Genomic DNA, 23,157 nt, shown 5'->3' with positions numbered 1-23,157 from the left:
TCCCCTCCATGAACCTGTAATGTCTTTCCTTTTATTTAGGTCTTCTTTAGTTTCTTTCAGCAATGTTTTATAGAAGTCTTTTGTCTACTTGGTTAAATTTATTCCTAATTATTTTAGTCTCATTGATGCTATTGTAAATGTAAAGTTTTTTAATTTCATTTTTAGATTGTTCATTACTAGTATATAGAAATTCAATACTTTAAAATATTTTTATCTTGTACCTGCTACTTCAGTGAATTTATTAGCTCTAATAGTTTTTTGGTATTTTTTATGGTTTTCTACAGATAATATGTCCTCTGTGCATAAAGATAATTTTACTTCTTCTTGTCCAATTTGGATGCCTTTTATTTTTTTTTCTTTCCTAATTTGACTAGAGTTTCCAGTACTGTGTTGAATAGAAGTGGTGAAATTGGGCATCATTGTCTTGTTCCTGATATTAGGGGGAAAACTCTCTGTCTTTTACCATTGAGTATAATGTTAGCTCTCGGTTTTTCATAAATATACTTTGTCAAGTTGAGGAAGTTCCATTCTAGTCCCAGTTTTTTTTTATTTTATTTTTTTATTTTTTACCACAAAAGCGTTTTGGATTTTGTTAAATCCTTTTTTCTGTAACAATTGAGGTGATCATGTTTTTTTTTTTCCCCTTCATTCTGTTAATTGGGTGTCTTACATTGATTGCTTTTTGTACATTGAACCATTCTTGCACACTTAGGATAAACCCCACGTGGTCATGTCCTATAATCATTAAAATTTGCTGCTGGTTCAGTTCACCAGTAATTTGCATCTATATTCATAACAAAAATTGTCTCTAGTTTTCTTTTCTTGTAATGTCTCTTTCTGGCTTTGGTTTCAGTTACGCTGGCCTCACAGAATGAGTTAGGAAATGTTTCCTCTTCTTCCATGTTTTGAAAAGTTTGAGAAAAATTGATGTTAGTTCTTTAAATGTTTTGTAGAATTCACCAGTGAATGGTCCTGGACTTTAATTTGTTGGAAGGTATTTGATTACTGATTGAATCTCGTGCTATAAGTCTGACCAAATTTTCTGCTTTTCCTTAGGTCAGTTTTAGTAGTTTGTTTGTATTTTAAAATGTAATTCTTAACATTTACACTCAGTTTTGTTAGCGCTTTAAAAATTTTTAGACTATTACTTATGTGTAAATAGTTTCATTGCATACCACTTTTACTCATATGTTTTTATACTTTAACTTCTTATTTTGGAGCTCTTAATTGTATCTTCTAATAATTTTTCTAGAAGTTTATTTTATGTATGATGGGTTTTCCTGAGCTGAGTATATCTGTGATCCCCACTGCAAAGGAGATATACAGAGTTCTGAGCAAAAGGAGAGGATGTCCCTGTTCTCTCCTGTGTAGGCTCATTGTCAAGGAGTTCTTTGTGTGTCTCTTAGCTTCGTGGAGTCACCTGTGAAAAGTGTTCCTTTGGCTCCTGTCTATAGAAACTACTAAGGACCAGGCACCAGTGTTTGAGACAGATTCCACTGTTTTCCTAATCATCCAACCTTCCTACTGTTGTCTGCCTGAAACCCTCTCTGCACTTCCTGCCCAAATTGACCATTGGGAACTCTGCCAGCCAGGCCAGCATTTGCTTCCAGAATCTGTCAGAATATCTTTTTCTGGGTACAGACTTAGACATCCGCTACATTTCTAATGAAATATTTTATAGCATATGTTTAGATGTGCTTTTATTTTCACTAACTTCTTTCCCCTGGAACATGACAATGCAAACCCTTTTAACTTACCTGCACCTTTAAAAATCAGTTAAATTATTCATTGTTTCTGCATTTTCTCTGATTTTATTGCTGTCTTCCCATTACTTCCACCTCCAACCTCCCATCGCTCTTTGGTCATTTTCCTCTGTATTTTCGAAGACCTCAATTGTCCTCTACCATCTGATTTAATTTTTTTCATTAACATATTTTCAAATCTGCTTTTTAACATGTATTTAAATATTTTAATATTACTATTGCAGTTTATTTTTCTTCAAACCTTAGTTGATTCAGTTTAAGTTTCATTTTTATCTTGCATTTTTCAACTCATTATCTTTACTCTGCATGGATTTCTGTATTTTTTGACAGAATTCATATCTTCTTGCATCTTTTGAGCACATCAATTTTAAAAAGTGTATTCCTTTGGTATTTCAGAGTGCTTTTTCTTTCTTTTTTTAAAAGAACTTTTATTGAGATACAGTTAACATACAATAAACTGCATATATTTAGAGTGTACAATTTGGTACCCCCATCTCCCAGTTCATTCCCCCCCCCCAACCCTCCCTGCTTTCCCCACTTGGTGTCCATATGTTTGTTCTCTATATCTGTGTCTCTGTTTCTGCCTTGCAATCCGGTTGATCGGAACCATTTTTCTATATTCCATATATATGTGTTAATATATGATATTTGTTTTTCTCTTTCTGACTCACTTCACTCTGTATGACAGTCTCTAGGTCCATCCATGTCTCTACAAATGTCCCAGTTTCATTGCTTTTTACAGCTGAGTAATATTCCATTGTATATATGTACCACATCTTTTTTATCCATTCATCTGTTGATGGACATTTAGGTTGCTTCCATGTCCTGGCTGTTGTAAATAGTGCTGCAATGAACATTGGAGTGCATGTGTCTTTTTGAATGATGGTGTTCTCTGGGTATATGCCCAGCAGTGGGATTGCTGGGTCATATGGTAGTTCTATTTTTAGTTTTGCAAGGAACCTCCATACTGTTCTCCATAGTGGCTGTATCAATTTACATTCCCACCAACAGTGCAAGAGCGTTCCCTTTTCTCCACACCCTCTCCAGGATTTACTGTTTGTAGATTTTCTGATGATGCTCATTCTAACCGGTGTGAGGTGATACCTCATTGTCGTTTTGATTTGCATTTCTCTCATAATGAGTGATGTTGAGCAGCTTTTCATGTGCCTCTTGGCCATCTGTATGTCTTCTTTGGAAAAATGCTTATTTAGGTCTTCTGCCCATTTTTGGATTGGGTTGTTTGTTTTTTTGATATTGAGCTGGATGAACTGTGTATATATTTTAGAGATTAACCCTCTGTCTGTTGATTGGTTTGCAAATATTTTCTCCCATTCTGAGGGTTGTCTTTTCGTGTTGCTTATAGTTTCCTTTGCTGTGCAGAAGCTTTGAAGTTTCATTAGGTCCCACTTATTTATTTTTGTTTTTATTTCCATTACTCTAGAGGGTGGATCAAAAAAGATCTTGCTGTTATTTACGTCGAAGAGTGTCCTTCCTATGTTTTCCTCCAGGAGTTTTATAGTGTCTGGTCTTACATTTAGGTCTTTAATCCATTTTGAGTTTATTTTTGTGTATGGTGTTAGGGAGTGTTCTAATTTTATTCTTTTCCATGTAGCTGCCCAGTTTTTCCCTTATCCTGCAGTGGTTTTCCATAGGCCTTAAGTTGCCTTTTTCTCTTTACTCATAAACCGAATATGTTCTTTAAATTTGGAAGTTTATTCCAATGTAAAATTTAAAAAAAATCATTACAATTATGACCTTAAAAAAAAGTCTAGAAGTCTATGAACTGAATGGGTTTGTGGACTGCTTTTACCCTGCACTCTTTTCCAGAGTCCTGTCTATATTGAGTAGGTTGACTTGCCATGGTCTGCGTCTCACTTCCTCGTTCCAGTAAACTTTCACTATGGAATCTTTATTTCACTGTAGTGGAATCTTCTTAGTACCCATGGTATGGTTTTCTAAAATGTCAAACTAATGAGAAGTATGAAAAGCTTTAGGTTTCTTTTTGTACCATTTTGATCCCCTGATTTATTTTACTTTATATTTTTAACTTATTTTCTTAATGGTTACCTTTGAAATTATAATTAACAACCTAACATAATAATCTGGTTCAGATTTATGCAACTTGATTTCAATAATGTAAAAAATTTGCTCCTGTGTAGCTCTGGTTCCTGCTCTTTGCAATGCTATTGTCATGTAAATTACATTTATGCATTGTGTCCATCAACACATATTTATAATTATTGCTTTATCCATTTTCTTTTAAATCAGATAGGAGAAAAAAAGTTACAAACAAAACTTTTATTTGTATTATCTTATGTATTTACCTATTTACTTTTACCAGTGCTCTTTATTTTTCATGTGTATTTGGGATATTATCTAGCGTCTTTTCATTTCAGCCTGAAGACTCACTTTAGTATTTCTTGTAGGGTAATTATGTTAGTGACAGACTCACTTAGTTTTGTTTATTTAGGTATATCTTAATTCTCCCTTCATTTTTGAAGGATAGTTTTTCTGGATTTAGAATTCTTGGTTGACATTTTTTTTTCTTTTAGCACTCTATGTCATCCCACTGCCTTTGAACCACTATGGTTTCTGATGAGAAATTAGCTGTTAGTGATGAGTTGCTTTTCTCTTGCTGCTTTCAAGATTCTCTCTTTGTCTTTGTCTTTGAATAGTTTGACAGTTTGGTTATGGTGTGTTTAGCCTTTCTGCCATTATTTCTTTCAATATGCTTTCTGTCCTCCCCTCTTCTTTTGGAACTCCCATTTTGCTTGATGGTATCCCACAGGTCTCTAGGGCTCTGTTCAATTTTCTTCATTATTTTTTCTTTTTGTTCCTCAGACTGAATAACCTCAACTGACCTATCTTCAGGTTCGCCAGTTTTTCTTCTAAGTCAGCTCAAATTTATACTGAGCACCTCTGTTGAATTTTTCATTTCAGCTAATGCACTTTTCAGCTCCAGAATTTCTATTTGGTTCATTTTTATAACTTCTGTCTCTTTATTGATATCGTATATTTGATGAGACATTATCATCATACTTTCCTTCAGCTGTTTAGACATGGTGATTTAAAGTCTTTGTCCAATGTCTGGGCTTCCCCAAGGATGGTTCTGTTGATTGTCTTATTTCCTGTGTTGAGCCATACTTTCTTATTTCTTTGCATATCTCATATTTTTTTGTTACAAATTGGTCATTTAAAATAATATAATGTGAAAATTGTGGAATTAAGATCCTTCTTTCCCCCAAGGGTTTGTTGTTCTTGCTCTTGTTTTTATTGTTGTCATGTAAAAAAATTTAGTGACTTTCTTGAACTAATTTTGTTAAGTCTGTATTTGTAGTTGTGTATGACCACTGAAGTCTCTGTGTGCTAAGCTTAGTGATCAGGTGATGACTGAATATAGATTTCCTTGAATGCCTGGACCCAGTGTCTTTTAGTTTTTGCAAAGGGGCTCTTTTGTGTGTTGGGACACACCTTCAGTACCCAGGGAGGCAGTTTAGAACTCTGCACTAGCCTGTACTTCCAGCTTGCCTAGAGCCTCAAGGTCAGTCAGAGGTGAAACTTAGGGCCTCCAGGTCTTTTCTGAGCATGTGCAGAGCCCTTGGCATGCACTTCAGTGTAGTGTAAGCACCTGACAATTAGCTTTTTTGATTTTAATGTAAGTGCCTAACATTAAGCTTTTGATTCCTGAGGCATCCAATTCAAAGACATCCATCTTGAATAAACACATTGCCAGCTATACAACTAGATTAAGAGCCAGGCTACCTCACCCATGAAGTTCTTCATTTTGAAAATCTCTGGTTGACCTAGATAACTGACTGTTTGACTGAACACTTTAATTCCCACCCTTATGTTTTAAACTCACCAATAGCAAGTAAACCTGTAAAACTCTGGGTACCCCACCCTTGATACTAATAACGGCAGAGTCCCAGGTCCATTCTCTCCATCCCTCTCTCTCTCTCTCTTTCTCTCTCTCTCTGCCTGTGATTTCACTGTGTGGCCCCAGGCATGCTGTTTATCTTTCAGGACTCATAAGTAATAAACCTGTCTTTTCAGTTTTCTGATGATTGTTGCTGAAGTACACCTTGCAGTCATAACGGTGGCTCCAGTCAGAGAAATGTCTGTGGGGGCTTGCCACAAATAGTATGAGCCCAGTTGAGTGCTCATGAGCTTTTCTAAGTGATAGCATCACTATTGATAGGCTGAGACTGACTCAGAACAATCAAACTACACATTTATGTGACCTAGTCGTTAAATTATTTATTTTATTGTTATTCTTTTTCAAGGCTACTACTGAGCTGGAGAGATGAGTATGGGAGTAGAAAGTAACAACACTAAAAAACTCGTTCTTACCAAGATTTATTAGTCTTTATTGAACAAGTGTTCCTTGGGTTACTATAAGTCTTTCAACACTAAATTATGAGACAGAAATAAACAAGAAAATATGGCCCATACACAGAAAAAAATTAATAGAAACTGTCCTTGAAGAAGAACATTGGACTTATTAGACAAATACTTTAAATTTTCATGTATTTTTGTCTTGATACTTATTTTATTGGGTGGTTTGGAGAGGCTGTTTTTGGCCATTTTTATGCACTTTTAACCTGGCCTTTTGTGCTCAGCACAATGATTTTGAGATTCATTCATTTCATTGCTTATATTAATAGCTAACTTTTATTTTGAGAATGGGATCTTAATTCATTATTGCTGGTATAAAATTTTATGTGTTGAATTTGTTAGACATGCTTTTTACCTCTACTCTGGTCTGATAGTTTTTCAGTTGATTTTCTTTTTTTCCACCAAATATATGGCCACATAATCTATTAATAGCAACATTTTGGTTTTCTCCCTTACTTATAACACTATTTCTTTTGTTGCATTGGGTCTGATCTGTCTAATGTTTTATTATGAAATACACTATTTGGTGTAGGAATCTCCAAAGGTTAAGTAAGTTACTTTTAACTGAGAAATAGGTTGAATTTTAGTGATGGTTTTTCTCAGCAATTATTGAAAGGATCCTATGAATTTCCATGTTAATCTGTTAATCTCATAAACTGGCAATGAATTAACTGTCCAGTTTGGGGAAAAATTTCTTTTGACAAGAAATTGTTTCTAAATATGATGATTAGTTTGATTTGCAAATATTTTTATTGGAATTTTTGCATTTATGTTTACAAGTGAAGTAAGCTGTTAGGTTTCTTTATTAAGATGTTTTTATTCATTCTTGACATTTTTATGTTACCTACATTAATATGTTTAGAAATTTCTTTTTTTAATCATGAAATATTTCCATTGTAGAACAAATACTCATCACTCAGATTTTTTTACCATATTGACTTCAGATTGTTTAAATAAGTGGAAAATTACAAGTAAAGTAGAGGCCCCCTTTGTTTCTCTTTCCAGTAATTCTCTTCCACCTCAGATGTGAACAATATCCTGAATTTGGTATTCATTGTTGTCATGTTTATACTTTAATGATGTATTTATAAACCTAAAAGGTTGTGAAGAATCTTTTGTAGGCTTTCACATTTCAAATTAAATATTTAGTTATTATATTTGTAAAAAGTGTAATCTCTGGAGCTAGATAGTCTTTGAAATATCCAAGTGTAATAGTGAATTTTTCTGTTTCTGTTGTCAGTTTCTTTTAGTTTTTGTTTTATGCCCTTTGAAACTTGTCATCATTGCATAATATTATGCCTTCTGAGGGACTTGACTCATTTTTTGTTATGCAATGATCCTATTATTTCTTCTAATACTTCTTGTTTTGAAGTCTGCCTTGTCTGATGTTAATACAGCCACTCCAGTTTTCTTATGTTAGTGTCTGCATGTTATATTTTCCTTCATCCTTTTACTTTTAACCTGCTTGTGTCTTTATACTTAAAGTAGGTTTCTCATAGCAATCACATAGTAGGATCTTGTTTTTTCTGCAGTGTGACAATCTTTGTCTTTTGATGGGAGTCGTTAGCACCATTTACATGTAATTATTGATATGGTTGGGTTTGCATTTGTATCTTGTATTTGCTTTCTGTTTGTCACATTTATTCTTTGCCCCATTTTTCCTCTTTACCTGCCTTCTTTTGATTTTTTTTTTTAGCATTTCATGCTATTTCATACTGTCAGCTTATTTAACTTTGTTTTATTGTTTTAGCTGGTGCTGTGGGCTTTACAATATGCATATTTAGCTTATCCCTATAAATAGTATATAGTATAAGAAACTTATAGCAGTATACTTCTTTTTCCCTTCTGTTAGTGGTTGCATACTTCATATATAAATGTTATAAATCTCAAAATATATTATTTTTAATTTAAACAGTCTATTATATTTAAAGAAACTTCAAAAAGGGAAAATGTCTTTTTTATTCACCTACTTTTTAAATCATTTTATCATTTATTTTCATTGTATGCATTCAAGTTTTACTCCTTCTGCTTGAAGAATTTCCTTTAACATTTCTTGTAATGCAGGTTTGATGGCAATAAATTTTTCACCTTTTGTTTGCTACAAAAGTATTTCACCTTCAGTTTTAAAAGATATTTTTGCTGGATATGGAATTCTATGTGGACAGTTTTCTTTCAGTAAAAGTACTCTAAATATGTTACTTCATTTTCTTCTGTCTTGCATTGTTCTGACAAGAAGCCTACAGTATTCATTTATGGTAATTAGTTGCCAATAATTCTTTATGTCTTTGTACTTAATGTTTCTCTGTATGCTTCTAAGATTTTTTCCTTTATTACTGTTTTTTTTTTTTTTTTTCATTTTGCTTACAGTGTGCTTGGCACAGCGTTTTTTTGTGTATTTCTGCTTGTAAATCATGGAGCTTTTTGCCCCTGGGGTTTATAGTTGATATCAAATTTAGAAAAAATTTGGCTAGTTTTTGTACAAATATTTTCTGCTCTCTTTACACCCTCCTTTCTGTGACTCTAAGTAAATATATATTAGTGTGAGTGTTTGCTAATTTTGTTTCAATTTTTATTTCTCTCTTTGATTTATTTTGTATGGTTTCTAGTCCTATGTCTTTAAGTTAACCGATCTTTTCTTCTGCAGTCTTTTCTCTGATATTTATGCCCCTCAGTGAAATTTTTATTTCAGATAGTGGGCATTTTATCTGGGCATTCCATTTGATTCTGTTTTTTATTTTACATTTGCTCCTCATTATGTTTATGTCTTTGAATGTTTATAATATTTATATTGGAAGTTTCAAGATCCTTATCTCTCAATTCCAATGTCTCTGTCATATCTGGGTCTTTTTCTGTTGATTTTTCTTCTAGTTATGTTTCTTCTAGTTTTCCTCTAGTTACATACTCATGCTTCTTCATATGACTAGTAACTTTGACTAGGTGCTGAACATTGTGAATTTTACATTGTGGAGTACTCAATCTGTTGTTTTCCTTTACAAAAGGTCAGAGTAGTTCTGTTGGGCAGTTAAGCTACTTGAAGATCAACTTGATCTTTTTAAGTATTATTTTAAAGTGTTGTCAATGTCCAGAGAAGCTATTACTCTAGGACTAATGTATGATCTGTCTGGGGTTTGTAATGAAGGTACCATGTTTTCAGAATGTCTGGTGGGAGATCTAATGATTCCTAGCATTGTGTGAGCTCTGGGAATTATGGCTTCAGCTCTTTGGTAGTTGCTTTTTTCCCTGGGCAGTTTTTCTTTGTCTGGCCTCATGGATTTCACCATTGTATAAGCAGATTGATATTCAGCCAAAGACTCAGGGATTCCACGCAGATTTCTGGAGCTCTTTCTCTATGCAGCTCCCTTCTCCCCATACTTTGCTTTACAAATTCTACCCTCTTTGTCTTCTCCTCTTTGTCTCTTCAACTCAGTGAGATACATGGGCTCTATGTAATTTCTCTCTCCTTGTGTTGTGGTCTGGAAATTTTGTAAGGCAGAAATCCGAGGTGATTTAGCTTTTGGCCTTTTTTGTTTCCATTCTCCTAGGCATTATACTCTTGCACTGCCTGTTGTCCAAACCTAAAAGAGTTGTCCTTATATTTTGTCTAGTTTTATAGTTATTTTTGACAAGAGAGCAGAAGTAGAAGCTAGTAGGCCTCAGTTGAATCTTTTTAATGAAACAAAGAAAAGGTAGAAAAGCGGCATTTTAAAGTACCAAGAATGTTCATATTTTGCTATTGACATTATTAAAAGGCAAGAGGAGAAAGGGGCCTTCAAAAGTGAGGAATATCTATTTTAAGGAAAATAAAACTGAGGTTAAGGGAAGCAAGATAACTTGCCTGTTGCTGTCTGGTCTGTGACTTTGCAGTTTGGACAAATGTTATGTCTCTTTATTCCTATTCATTGTTAGACACTGTGGTGCGCTGTCTTCTTACCACTTCAACTGAGTTGAGAGAGTGTATCATAGCAGTATTAGTAATGATAAAAATGACACTAACAGATCTACCCATTAACATTAAAAAATTATTTATTTATTTATTTGGGAGTGCTGGGTCTAGTTGCGGCACACAGGATCTTCTTTGCCGCGTGTGGTATCTTTGTTACAGCATGTGGGATCGTTAGTTGTGGCATGCTGGCTCCTTTAGTTGTGGCATGCAGGATCTAGTTCCCTGACTGAGGATCGAACCCAGGCCCCTTTCATCGGGAGCTCAGAGTCTTAACTGCTGGACCACCAGGGAAGTCCCCCCAATTAACATTTAAAGTATATTTATATTTCTTCTTGCTTTTGGTTAAATTAAATTTTACTTTTGATTTTATCTTTCATGTGCAGCCATTTAAAAGCAGTGTTTTATAGTATCTGATTTAGTATTACCTAATTGTCTTATTAAATCTGATGATATATCTATAGAATCCAGTAATTTAAAAAGCCTTAAAATTGGAATAATAGACAAAATATTTTTATTGTATCTTTTGTTCTTTATTTCTCATTTACTGCATTATATTTACTAGCATTTTACTGCATTGAGTAATATATATCAGTGACTTTTAAAATTGACATTATTTTGATTGTTTTATTTTTCTCCTTCAAGGATATTTCTTTAATGGGAAAAGTGTACTGGCAAAAAACACCTCAAGTGCAAGCAGAGCAAGGACTGCAGATAAGTTTTAAGGAAGCTCAAATGGTAAAGTCTTCAATAAAAATCCTCCTTGCCTATATTAAAGTAATAGTCTGCTTCTGTTGCTTGAATGTTTATCTAGAGAGTTAAAAAAAAGTCTCCTCTGACTTGTTTTAGAGGCGTGTTTAACTGTAAGCACGTCTAATCTAATACCACATTGAGAGTCTTGGTTTTTTTGGCTTACCATTGCTGCCTATCATAGACCTTCAGAGCTAAGGCCCAAAACTCTTTTCAGAAGGAAAAGATTTTAACAGTTCTCCTGGTCTAAAGACATTTAGATCTAGGAGGTAGCTAGAGAATTAATTAAAAATTATTAGCTTCTAAGAAAGCATCACCTTATTCTTTACTTAGCTAGAAGCATTGTGAAAAGGATTGACAAGGAAAGTATTTTGTAGAGAAATATGGACACTTGATGACAGAAGTTTGTTTCAGAAATAGAGCTTTCTTTTCATCCATCATTAGCAAAATACTTATGGAATTCAAAGCAATCTGGAACATATTCCCTGTGAATGGGAAGCGTCTCCCTGTGTGTAGCAATCCACATTTACCTAAAACAAATGATGGGCATGAGGATCTGTCTTTTACAAAGGATTCCTAAAATGATATTATTAAATAACATGCTACTTTAGTTCCTGAAAATATGATTCCACATACATAGAAATTCAGATCATAATTCATTTTTAGGATAATATGTCATATTTAGAAAGTATACTGAATCTTTTCACAAAAATCATGGATTCTGTAATGTTCGAGTTACTACAAATGGTTGACTACTAGAGTCTGAGATGCTTCTGGGTTGAGATCATGTATTTTTCTCCTTCAAATTCTCATTATCTGTCGCAAGACCCAGCATGTGTGGCACTAATATGTGGGTAAATCACTTTTGAAGCCTAACCACATATGCTATGGGCTTAAAACTGATATCTAGAGTAGCTGCCTCTAGGTGACACCATTTACAGGTAGATATCAAAACTGACCTGTAAGCTTCTAATAGGTATAGTAAACTGAAAATACAAGATCAATTAGGTTCAGAAAAATGTAAATCTTCATTAGTAGGCTAAACTTGACTTAATACCATTCTCTGAATATTCATATAAAGTATAAGAAAAGATTATCCCATTTTGCAGGAAACCATGAAAAAGGCCAATTATCAGATTCCTAGCTTGCACATCATCTTGATTATTTAAACAAAAATATTAATTGCTTTGTAATTCTGTAGGAACCATACCCTTAGCTTTGACATTTACAAGCAATCACTGGACCTCTCCTGGCCACTGGCTTTTTAAGAGGAAGCTTACCACTTCTTTAGATGTATAATACCTTTTAAGTTAATACCTGGCCATGGTAAAAAAGCTCCTCTGTGGTATCTTTAATTCCAAACACATTTTTTGAGTACCTGCTCTGTGCCAGAGAAAAGAACTCTGTCTGTTCATTGTACCTATCCCTTAGACTCGTAGATGTTTCCTGGACTGAGATTTGTCTGTGCAGCCCCGGCCAACAAGCTCCCATCCAGAGAAAACCTGCTTTTTCTAAGTGGTACCAGGCAACCTACCATTAGAGCATGGCAGCCTCAGTTGTGAACATCTCAGTGCCACAGGCCAGAGTTCTCTTAGTTCTTTGATGTAACTTATTTTCTTTTTAAAAAAGAACATTCTTAATGCAATATCTTTCTAAGTACCCACCATTTTAAATATAATTGTTTTTGAATCATCATGGAGAATGATTTCCTCAATACTTGTCAAAAAAATCAAGGAATTTATTCATTCATTCCTTTTCCTACAATGCGGCAAGCATTGTTTTAGACATGGTTGATACAAAGATAGGAAACACAGTTCTTGCCCTTGAGGAACTCATTGTATAGAGTAGACCAGTATATAAAGAGACAGAGTACAATACTGTTGAATAAATATTCTAAATAGAGACTAATTACATAGTGGAGAAAAAATGTATTTAATTTCCTTTCATTCATTCATTCATTCACAAATAATTGCACAGGGTCTGCAATGCTCTAAGTGCTTGAGGTATAAAAAACAGGTGAGACACAATTTCTTTTTTAAGGAATTCTCAAACTTTAAGGTTTTGAAGTACTCAAACTTTTTGGTCTCAAGATGGCTTTAAACTCTTAAAAAATATTTTAAGGACCCAAAGGAGTTTTTGTTTATGTGGATTCAATTAACCAATATTTACCATACTAGAAATTGAAACTGAGAAACAGAAATTATTTATTCATTAACTTAAAATAGTAACTAACCTGTTACACATTAACATAAAACATATTTTTAGGAAGAAAGTAATGTGCAAAACAAAAAATTCAATGAGAAGAGTAGGATTGTCTCACATTTTTTGCAAATCTCTTTAATATCTGGTTTAATAGAGAGCTAGATTCTCATGTCTGCCTTTGCATTCAATCTGTTGTATGTGTTCTTTTGGTTGAAGTATATTAAGTAAGTCTAGTCTGATACAGATTAGAAAGGAGTCATTTTAATAACCTTTTCTTTTTTTAAACATAGGTCTTCTTTGTTAGTACACCAAAACTCCACAAGTGATAGTGGAGGATCTGAAACCAGATAAATGAACTTATTGTGTATTATTACTTTAAAATTAATTGATATACCTTGCTCTTAGAACAGACTTTAACCCCCGGCTTGATTTTGTATCTCACATGTTAATTACTTGGAAAGTATTGGCTCAAGGTTTGCTCCCCAGTACTTTTCCATCATCAGTGTAAATGTCAACATAGTGAAAAAGGAAAATAGACCTTAATATTATGAAAATAGTTCTGACATTGTAGACCCCCTGAAAGGGCCTAAACTGTCCCGAGTCTGTGGACCACATTTTGAGAACCAGTAGTCTATTGTGTGGGATAGAAAAAGAGTAAGAGTATAATTTGGATTCAGGTTCAAACACTGTCCTGCTACTTACTTTCAGTATGACCTTGAACAGGTTACTTAACTTCACTAAGTCTTAGTTTCTTCATCCATCAAACGGGGTTACAAAGAGTTCCTACTTTATGGAGTTGTGGTGAAGATTAAAATTAAATGAGATAATGCTCATATATGTTGACAATTATGGTGATGATTACTTAGACAATTGTAATATAGTGTTATATATGCTAAAATAGAACGGGCCACAGGGTAGTGATAAGATCACAAATGGCTTTGTGGATAGGTGAGGCTGGCAGAGTCCTGAGTGGGTCAGTTGAAGCTGGAGGGTTACCATTTCCCTCTCATGCTTTTCTTCTCCATTTTCTATTTTGAAGGGTGGCACCTTCACCTATTCAGCCTTCCCAGCTAGACCCTGGGAGAGTGTGTTGAGGAAGCCAGGAGCAGAGAGAGTCAAAAGAAAGGGAGTGATGAGCAATTCTAAAAGCTATGGAATGTAAAATGAATGAGTTCGTCATAGGTAGACAGTATAGGCCCATAACACGTTACCCATGTGCATCTATTCTGCCATTTTATGGAAGGACTTTTTTAACCCTCTTTTTACCAATGAGGAAAATGAGGCTAAAAAGGGTTCAGTAACTTGACCAAGATGACATATCTATTAATAGACAGATCCAGGATTTGAATTAAGTCCTACCTAGTTACAGATCTCTTATTCTTTCCCCAGCACCACTGAGTAGCTTTCTAAAAACACGAGCTCTAGATTAGAGTTACGTTTTACAAAAGTAAATTTCTTGGTTTAGCCATCCTTTCTTGCATAATGAAGAAACTGACATAGTATTTGGTACTGTATGCCATCTCTGCCCTTTAGTTTACTTATTAGCAAATGAGTGTGCCAGGGAGCAAAGTGATACAATTGCATTTTCAAGTCATTCTATAAAATTCAGATTCTATGTAAATCAGACTGGTTTCATCATCTGTTAATTTGAGGCAGTGCTCATAATCCCAAATAATCTTGGTTTAAAATTGGGTAATACCCAAACATTTTTAAGAAACACAAAACAGGTGTAGGAGTGATAGTTTGTGAGAATTTTTCATTAGGGCTTGGCATGGAGCTGGGATGTCTGGGTGGTCTTCTTGGGACCTCTGGGTCATCTCTTCTCTGAGAGACTGAAGTCATGCTTCTGGAAGAGCATTTGGCTAGCAGGAATCTCACTGCTTAGAACCAAAGAACCTCAGGTTGGGCAGAGGTAGGATATTTCAGTGGACCTTGAATCTGTGTGAGTGTCGGGGAGAACTGGGGTAAGATTGGAGTCTTGTTATTTCCTTAGAGTTGTTGCATAATAACATGTGGCATAGCAGTATTTTCTGAGACAAGGGCTAAGGAAAATAATTTGTCATGCTTCACATTTTTCTTAAGTCAATCTGAGTTTCTTTTTCTAAATCTTCAGTCATTACCTCTGCTTAATTTCAATCACCCATTTTCATAGTCATTTGTTGTCAGAGAGAAAACATTGCATAACTTAAAACTTTGGAAGGACCAATAAAAAGAGCATATTTGTACATTTACATTTCCTGACAGAATGTGCTTGAGACGCTTCCTGAAGCTGTATCAAGTATTTTCCAGATTGAACAAGAGGATGTATTGGAATGGGGAGTCTCAGATGCAGAAAGCATATTATTTAAACCTCAGGAGACTTTGGAAGTTCAGTCAGCAGATGAATCAAGTAAACCTTTGGAAGGTGAACAGCCAGTAGGTGATTCAAAAACAACCAAGCGGCTGTCTTTAAAGGTAAAACACTACTTATGTTGGAAACAGTTATGAGAGCTGAGGATGAGTAGATGTGAAGATATGGCCCAAGAAGGGCCAAGGCCTGGGGGAGGTTTCACCCTGAAAAAAGGGCCTTATATGTGGAAGTTGCTCATTTGGGAAAACAGGACTTCTGTTTTTTGAGAGCTTTTAGTCTCCAACCTAATTGCAACTCCAGGGAGAGAATAAAGATTTTTAAGGAGTGAAGGATCTTCCGGTCAATTTCAGAAATTGACCAAGAGTCTTCCTGTTACCATCTTGAGAGAGTCAGGAACTATATAGCCCAGGGACTAACCTAACCTCATTTAGGTTTATTCTACTCCCTGAGTCTTTTCCTGCTGTGAGAATTTTATTTATTTATTTATCATCTTATTCCATTTTATTTATGTGTAATTTTCATAATTTTACCATATTTGTCTATTGCCTTACTGTTATCTACTTAGTACATTTAGTCACGCTGTCTTCCTAAAGCTTACACTTGGGGTGTGAAGTGAAGCCTGCCGAGGCTGAGCGACCCCACCCATTGCTAACTGCTCCACGTGCAGCCTGTGTGTTAGACCGACACCTTCCAGGTGTGGAGAACTTAGAAGACATCTTTTAAAACAATGGCATCTTGAAAGAGTGTTAGGTTTGTGGGTACAGGTGGTGTTTTTATCTGTTCTCCTACCTGAACGTTGGGACTTCGGAAATAAAATGAGGGGCAAATGGTTAGCTACTAAATGTGTTAAAAAATGAAATGAATTTTCTGGACAGTGGTTTAACCACCATGGCCTGTCAGGAATTTGAATCCCTCATCGAAAAAGTCCCATAATGTTCATTCTTTTGGTTTGCTGTGGCTGCTATTAAATATTATTAAGAAATATGTGAAATTATTTATTTTTGGTAAAACTAGTCATTTCCTAAGGTAACTAGACTTTATTGAGTGTTTGCCATGTTCCAGCCACTTTGCTAAGTGTTTTACATAGGTTATATATTTTTTTCCCCTAATAACAACCCTATTATTACTCTCATTTTATAGTTGAAAAAAAAATGAGTTGTGAAGAAGATAAATAACTTGCCCAGATACAACCATATGGCTAAGTTGTAGAGGCAGGACTTGAACTGAGGTGGTCTAATCCTGGAGCCTTCATTCTTTGCCAAGTTTGCAACACTGCCTGTTTATAACAACAATTAACAGGTATCTGGTTAAGTACAAGAACACAGACTCACAGTTGCAAAAATGACCATGGATGGAGTGTTCCTCACTTAACTAGGAGGAATGGTTTGATGAGAGAGACTTAGAGAATGGATTAAGAGGGTTCTAAACTGAAACCAGAAGCGTTTCAAAAAGAAGCAGAGAATGTCTGATAAGACTTTATGGTTTATAGTTGTGGAATATTGTGGGACACATCAGAAATGCCAGAGAAAATAGTGCTGGAAGTTTTCTGACTCATCTCACCAAATCTTCACCTTGTATTTCTTTTATTTGTGATAACATCTCAAGATCAGTTATTATCCGTGAACTTTACCCTGTTTGGACATTTGAGGCCATAAAGTTAGTCTCTAGCATCTCTGGCACAGGAATGAGGAACAATATACTCCAGCAAACCAGGCGAGACTGGGGGGACAAGAAAACCTCCTCTGACATCACTCAGAGAAGTGGCACAGAGGTGTGGTAAAGGAGAAATGCGGGACTTTGCTCAGATACGTGCTAGGCTGTCTCATTCAGCAAAAATAGAAGAGAATTTAATCAGTTCTTATTTTGTTGACCATTTCTACCCTGAGAAGCTCATTAGTATAATAAAGGTTATTAGGACTCTGGTCTAAGTCATGACCACCAAAAAGAGAATGTAAATAGCGATTCTGTGAAGAAATTACTGACAGAAGAACCCATGAGAGGATTGTTGAGCATTTTAGGAGGGAAGAAAGCTCAAAGTCTGTAAAAAAAAAAATATAGCTAGCACATGTCCTGAGATTCTAAATAGAAGGACGTTTCAGAGATGTGGGATACCCCAAGTGCTCCTAAATGTTCACAAAACAATTTTCAGTGATCTATTGCATTCAGAGTTTTAAAAAATATATAGAAGATGAAAGAAGAAATATCCATAGATAAACATAGAAGTGGCATGTGGCTGTAACAATTATATCAGGAGGGCTAGGATCCAAAATGGGTTGAGGCCTGTGAATAATGTTAAGAATAAGAAAGTATTTTTTAGTGTTAGTTTTGGAGCAAAGAGAGAAAAAAGGAAGGATAACCCTGTCATTATGGATGAATAGTGTGATGACAACAGCTGACAGAGCGGTCTTAATTTATTTTTGGAAAAAGGTTGAGGTTTTAAATAAACAGCACTATGACAAAGAGAAAGCGAAGCTGATAAAATTGTACTTTGCTTCTCTTAAATCTGACAAGGAGAATGATCCTTAATTTAGAAGGAAGAGAAAAAGAATTGATAAAAGAAACTTGAAACCCAAGATTGGTAAAAGACTTTAAAGAGTTAACTTAGATATCTGATCCTGTTGGCTCAGATAGGTAGGTTGAAGCCTGCTGCGCCCCTGCCAGCAGCAGCTTTGAGGAGCTGCTGCCGTGGGGGAGGTGCTAGGAGCCTGGAGGCCAGCAACTGCAAATCTGAGTTTTATTTTTATTTTTTAAGGATAAGAGTGATGGTTTCTGTATTGTATACACTGATCTTGGACAAAACTCTGGAATGATTAAATGAATCGTTAGAAGAATTGTGTTTGAACCCTTATAAAAGGAAGGAATAATTACCTGGAGCCAGCATGGGTTCCCTAAAGGCAAGCTGTGGAAGACCAACCTTATTATTTACTTACTTGTTTTGAGAATTACTAGGCTAAACGTAAGAAAAGGGTCAGACCTGGGGGTCAACACAAGTGTATCATGGGGAAGCGCCTGGCATACCAAAAAACTCAATAAATATTAGCTATTGTTATCATCCTTTGGATTTCAGCAATCCATTTATGAAAACCTCCTGTTGACAATTTTGTAGACAAGACTACAATTGGGTGAATTGCCAGGTGGATTTATAAGTAGTTATGCAAAGGGCAGTTAGTCATGAAAGGCTCTAGTGGACTATTACAGGGCTGGGTCCAATTCAGCATAGGTTCTAATAGTTTGGATGAGAATATGGGAGATTTGCTGATTGGATTTGCAGATAATGTCCAAAATGTGACTGGTAAGATTTGTTTGGTCAGACTTCAGATGAAATTTAATTGTGGTAAATGTACTTATGGTTCTTTCCTGGGTTCCACAAACTAAGTGCGTAGATACGTGTAGATAGGGATGGCGTGACTTAGAGCACATGTGGACAAGGCTTCAGAATTTTAGGTTATAATATAGTTTTGTGATAGGAAGACGTACAATCATAATTTGCATTGATTGACAATTACCATAAAAGAGGATCTTCTTTCTCCTGGTGGATCTGATCACGTCACACCTTGAATATTGTGTTCAGATCTGGTGTCAACCCCAGGAGAGACACTGACAAATTGGAGAGTTTAGAAGATAGTGATCAGGATGACAAAGCAGAGTAGTTAAAAACCGTGTCATGTACAGTAGAGTTGAAGGGACCGAGGATGCTTATGTGGGGCAAAAGAACGTCCAGAGGAGTCAACTGTATTCAAATGGAAGAGAGCCAAACTGTGCCTTTGTAATCCAGATGTTTGCATTGAGACTGGTGGATGAAAGTTGTTAGGCGCAACAATAAACAAACAAAAATTCTAACAACTGGAAAGATTTCAAAGAGAAAGTGGCTACCTTTGGATTTATCCAAGTCTTCTGTTTCTGATCGTGTTCAAGTCAGGGTGGATGGCCTTTGGTGGAGAAAATACAGAGGAAATTCAACTGGATGGTGAGATGGAATACCCTGTACTCTGAACTTTCCTTACTCATCATCCCTTCCTTACTCAAGACATCGCAATAGCTCTCTCCTTACAACTGCATTGAGCCCAAACCCTCTACCTAATTTGTAAGAACTTCCCTTTATCTGGCCTCCTATTTATTCAGTCATTCTCTGCTTTCCCCAAGGAAAACCTCCCTGCTTTCATCCTCAAATCTAGTCTCAAAAAAGTACAGAGCAACCCACAGAGAAAAATATTTTTAGATGAACTATTGCCATGAATTCTGCAAATTTCCCAAGGAATCTAGGAAAACAATACTCCTAATACCTATAATGATTAAAAGGCAATTATTTAGGAGATAAAAATGTGTTTGATTTTTCCCAAGCAGTGAAAATAGAAAAGAGTATAACTGTAAGAAGTATTAATTGGTAAACATTGTTCAAAACAGTTCTATAAAGTTAAAGTTCATTTTGGCTTGTGCTTGCAGTCACCAGTCATGCCAAACTTTAAGCAGCTAAAGGTAAGTTCTATTAAAAAATACCAATCAAGAAGAGTAGATTTATGGAAGGAAAAAATCTCATGTTTTTCTTTAACAGTTTTAAGGCAGTAAATAGAATATTATCAATAAATATGGTACAAATATTTTTATTGCTATGAAGGTGTATATGGTAAAATTTAGGAAAAAATTTAGAGGAAAATATCAACTCCACCTTTAGGATTTCTAGTCTGTTATAAAATATACATAGAAATTAGGAATTTAACAATAACATGTACCATTTAATATGAGAGAAAGATCTAACTCTTGGTTATAACTTTCCTTAACAGCACACTTTATGTTTTTTCCAAGGTGAAATCATCAGAATTGTTGCAAATCAAAGGAAAAGAAGTTAAGCGAAGGCAAAAAAGTAAATTAGGAACTACACAACAGAGACAAAGAAAGGTTCCAAAACCCCTGTGTGATCAAAAACTACCTGAAAAAATGTAACTTCCTTAACTTTACTAATTTTACTGTCTAAAGAGAAGTTATTAAGTAGCATTGATACCTGAAAGTGTTTTTCAAGAAAAACTAAATGTTTTAGAAATTCATGTTATGAGATCCAACTTAAACCTCCTCACAGGAAGAGTTGGTGGCAAATAGTATAGTTAGGATATGTATGTTGTACTCCACACTTTTTTTTTTGGCCATGCCACGCATCATTTGCGATCTTAGTTCCCCAACCAGGGATGGAACCTGCACCCGCCTGCATTGGAAGCATGTAGTCTTAACCACTGGACAGCCAGGGAAGTCCTCCACACTTCTTTTTACTCTTTTTTTTCTTGTTTTGACCAAAGTACTTAGTTTAATGACATAGCAATAGCTAGAATAAAAATAGCTCTTTGTGAGACAAAAGAAAATTAAATGTTACCATGTTATTTGATATTTTTGGTCACTGAAGGGCCTAATTTGGATTAACTGCTCATTATATTGGTTAATTTTGTTGTGATAAAATGCCAGTCGACTTGGGAATTTAGGCGGCTTTATTTTTCTCTACGATCATTTCATCTTTCATTCTTGTCCCCCACATATTTTCAGTAGGGTTTCTTATTACACAGGGGTGCAACCACAATTTTGAATAATACTGTGCAAATGCAATTTAGGGTTATGGTTTATCTTTTGCCAGTCATCTTGTTGAAACTTATTTTCTCCTTATTTTTCCACTAGGTTTTTATGGGTTGGTTTATTCTAGATTCTTCTTCATTTAACTCTTTATGAGGGCTTAAAGAAGCTTTAATTATTAGCTTTTGTTGTTGCTTAGGGCACTGAAAGGTGTGCAGGACATGGAAGACAACCTTTTTTATGGCCAGCCTAAACTTTGTAAATGGATATTACTCACGATTTAGTAGCTGAGAGTAGACTCATGGGAAAAGAATTCCAAAGTTTATGAAAGAGTCAAATTGGCATTTAAGTGACCCTGTACATGCCATTGCTTATCTGCATTGCTTTAAGCTCATTTAGTTAGCAAGATTATGTATTAAAACAAATAGTGACAGCAGACAACAAGTATTTTACCTTCAATAAATAGTTACTGTCAGATTATCAATGAAGCAGAAACGTCTTGATTTTTTTTTTTCTAAAAAACCTTGCATTTAGTGCATTAGGCAAAGTAGCGTGGCCACACACAGAGACAGAGTCTTTTCTTTTTTATGTCTTAGTGTTTCAAAGAATGACAAATAGTCCTGTTTAAGGAGAGTGTGCTATAAAAACACACAGCTTTTCTTGAGCATGCCAAAAATATTTGTAGATCTTTTTGATATATATAGTACTGTGTTAATTCATTAAAACTGAAATTAGAAATCACCATTACAGAGAAATAAGAATGAGACGCAGAGGAAAAAATTCCGATATTTAAAAAGTTTATATGATAAAAGAGAATTTTGGAAAAGCTTTTATTCACAGCTCCTTTTTCCTTAATTTTTTACCTAGCTTTTCTCACCAGTGACTAGCTTCCAAATTAAATTGTTTTCTTAGGAATTGAGCCATCTCTTGAAAATATAGTGTTATTTAGCTCAATAACCAAGGGAGATTCACTTGCAGATCTATATTGTTAGAGTATGATGGGAACATAGGAATTCAGATTGGTTCTGGTGCTTTTTTAAGGAAAAAAACAATCTGTAATGTAATCTCAAGAACATTCCACTAGCCAGGACCTGTCCCAGACAGAATGAAGATGTAGGTGAGCTTGACATCAGAACTCACCTTTTTCTCTCCTCTTTTTATCCCCAGTCCTTTCTTAGAAACCCTGAGTGCCTGGGATCTTTGGCGGAATTCATGGAGACCCATTTTCACTCCCAGAGTTATGTGTCTTTGTCTCAGGCATTTCCAAATGCTTTAGATTTACCTATCTTTTCCTCTCCCACTTAAGTATGTGCAAATTTCATGTTTGTTTTTTTTGGGCCCTATGCTGTTTTGGAAATGATATAAACCACTCTCTATTAGTGATTCAATAATGTACATATTGTGCCTAGCAACAGGTTAGATGCTGTGCAGTGCAAATAAATAACAACAGCAATAAAAATAAACAAGCATTGGACTTCCTAGGTGGTGCAGTGGTTAAGAATCAGCCTGCCAGTGCAGGGGACACAGGTTCGATCCGGGCTCTAGGAAGATTCCACATGTCGTGGAGCAACTAAGCCCATGTGCCACAACTGTTGAGCCTGTGAGCCACAACTATTGAGCCCACGTGCTGCAATTACTGAAGCCCACATACCTAGGGGCCGTGCTCTGCAACAAGAGAAGCCACCACAACGAGAAGCCTGTGCACCACAATGAAGAGTAGCCCCTGCTTGCTACAACTAGGGAAAGCCCGTATGCAGCAACGAAGACCCAACACAGCCAATAAATAAATAAATTAATTAATTAAAACAACAACCCCCCCACCCCCCCCAAAACCCCAAGCATTTCTTGAGAGTTACAGAGACAAGGAACTGTTATTATTATCAATTTTTATAAGGCAGGTGTTAAGAATTTTTGTTCTCACTTTGCAGAAGACCTTCAGAGAGGCCAGTAACAGAGTTTGCAAGTGTTAGAACTAGGATTCTGATCCAGGCCCAGCCAACTCCACGGTCTATATTTATACTATGCTACTATCTAGACAGGTGGAGTTGTCGATGGACAGATCTGCATTAACCCGTTAGATAAAGGATCAGAATGGGTGAGACAAGAATAGGGCAATGTATTAAAAGAGATATTTGTAAGAAAGGGGAAAAAAGTAAAGTTTGCAGAGAAGTTTGTCCTTGAGGTATTGTTTGAAGAATGTTTAG

At 35.4% G+C, this 23,157-nt stretch overlaps 1 protein-coding gene across 1 annotated transcript in view; it reads left to right on the top strand.

Moving 5' to 3' along the window:
* Positions 1–23,157, top strand: part of TTC6 (tetratricopeptide repeat domain 6) — a 192,253-nt gene that overhangs the window by 49,117 nt on the left and 119,979 nt on the right. The window contains exons 2-4 of the mRNA XM_057724891.1: positions 10,744–10,836; positions 15,295–15,504; positions 20,204–20,337. Coding sequence (XP_057580874.1) covers positions 10,744–10,836; positions 15,295–15,504; positions 20,204–20,337 — 437 coding nt within the window. The remainder of the gene's footprint in view (positions 1–10,743; positions 10,837–15,294; positions 15,505–20,203; positions 20,338–23,157) is intronic.

Source organism: Hippopotamus amphibius, chromosome 2 (assembly GCF_030028045.1).
Source record: "Hippopotamus amphibius kiboko isolate mHipAmp2 chromosome 2, mHipAmp2.hap2, whole genome shotgun sequence".
In the NCBI taxonomy this organism is placed as follows: Eukaryota; Metazoa; Chordata; class Mammalia; order Artiodactyla; family Hippopotamidae; genus Hippopotamus; species Hippopotamus amphibius.
The sequence above is the reverse complement of the archived record's forward strand: the minus strand, read 5'-3'. Positions and strand labels throughout refer to the sequence as shown.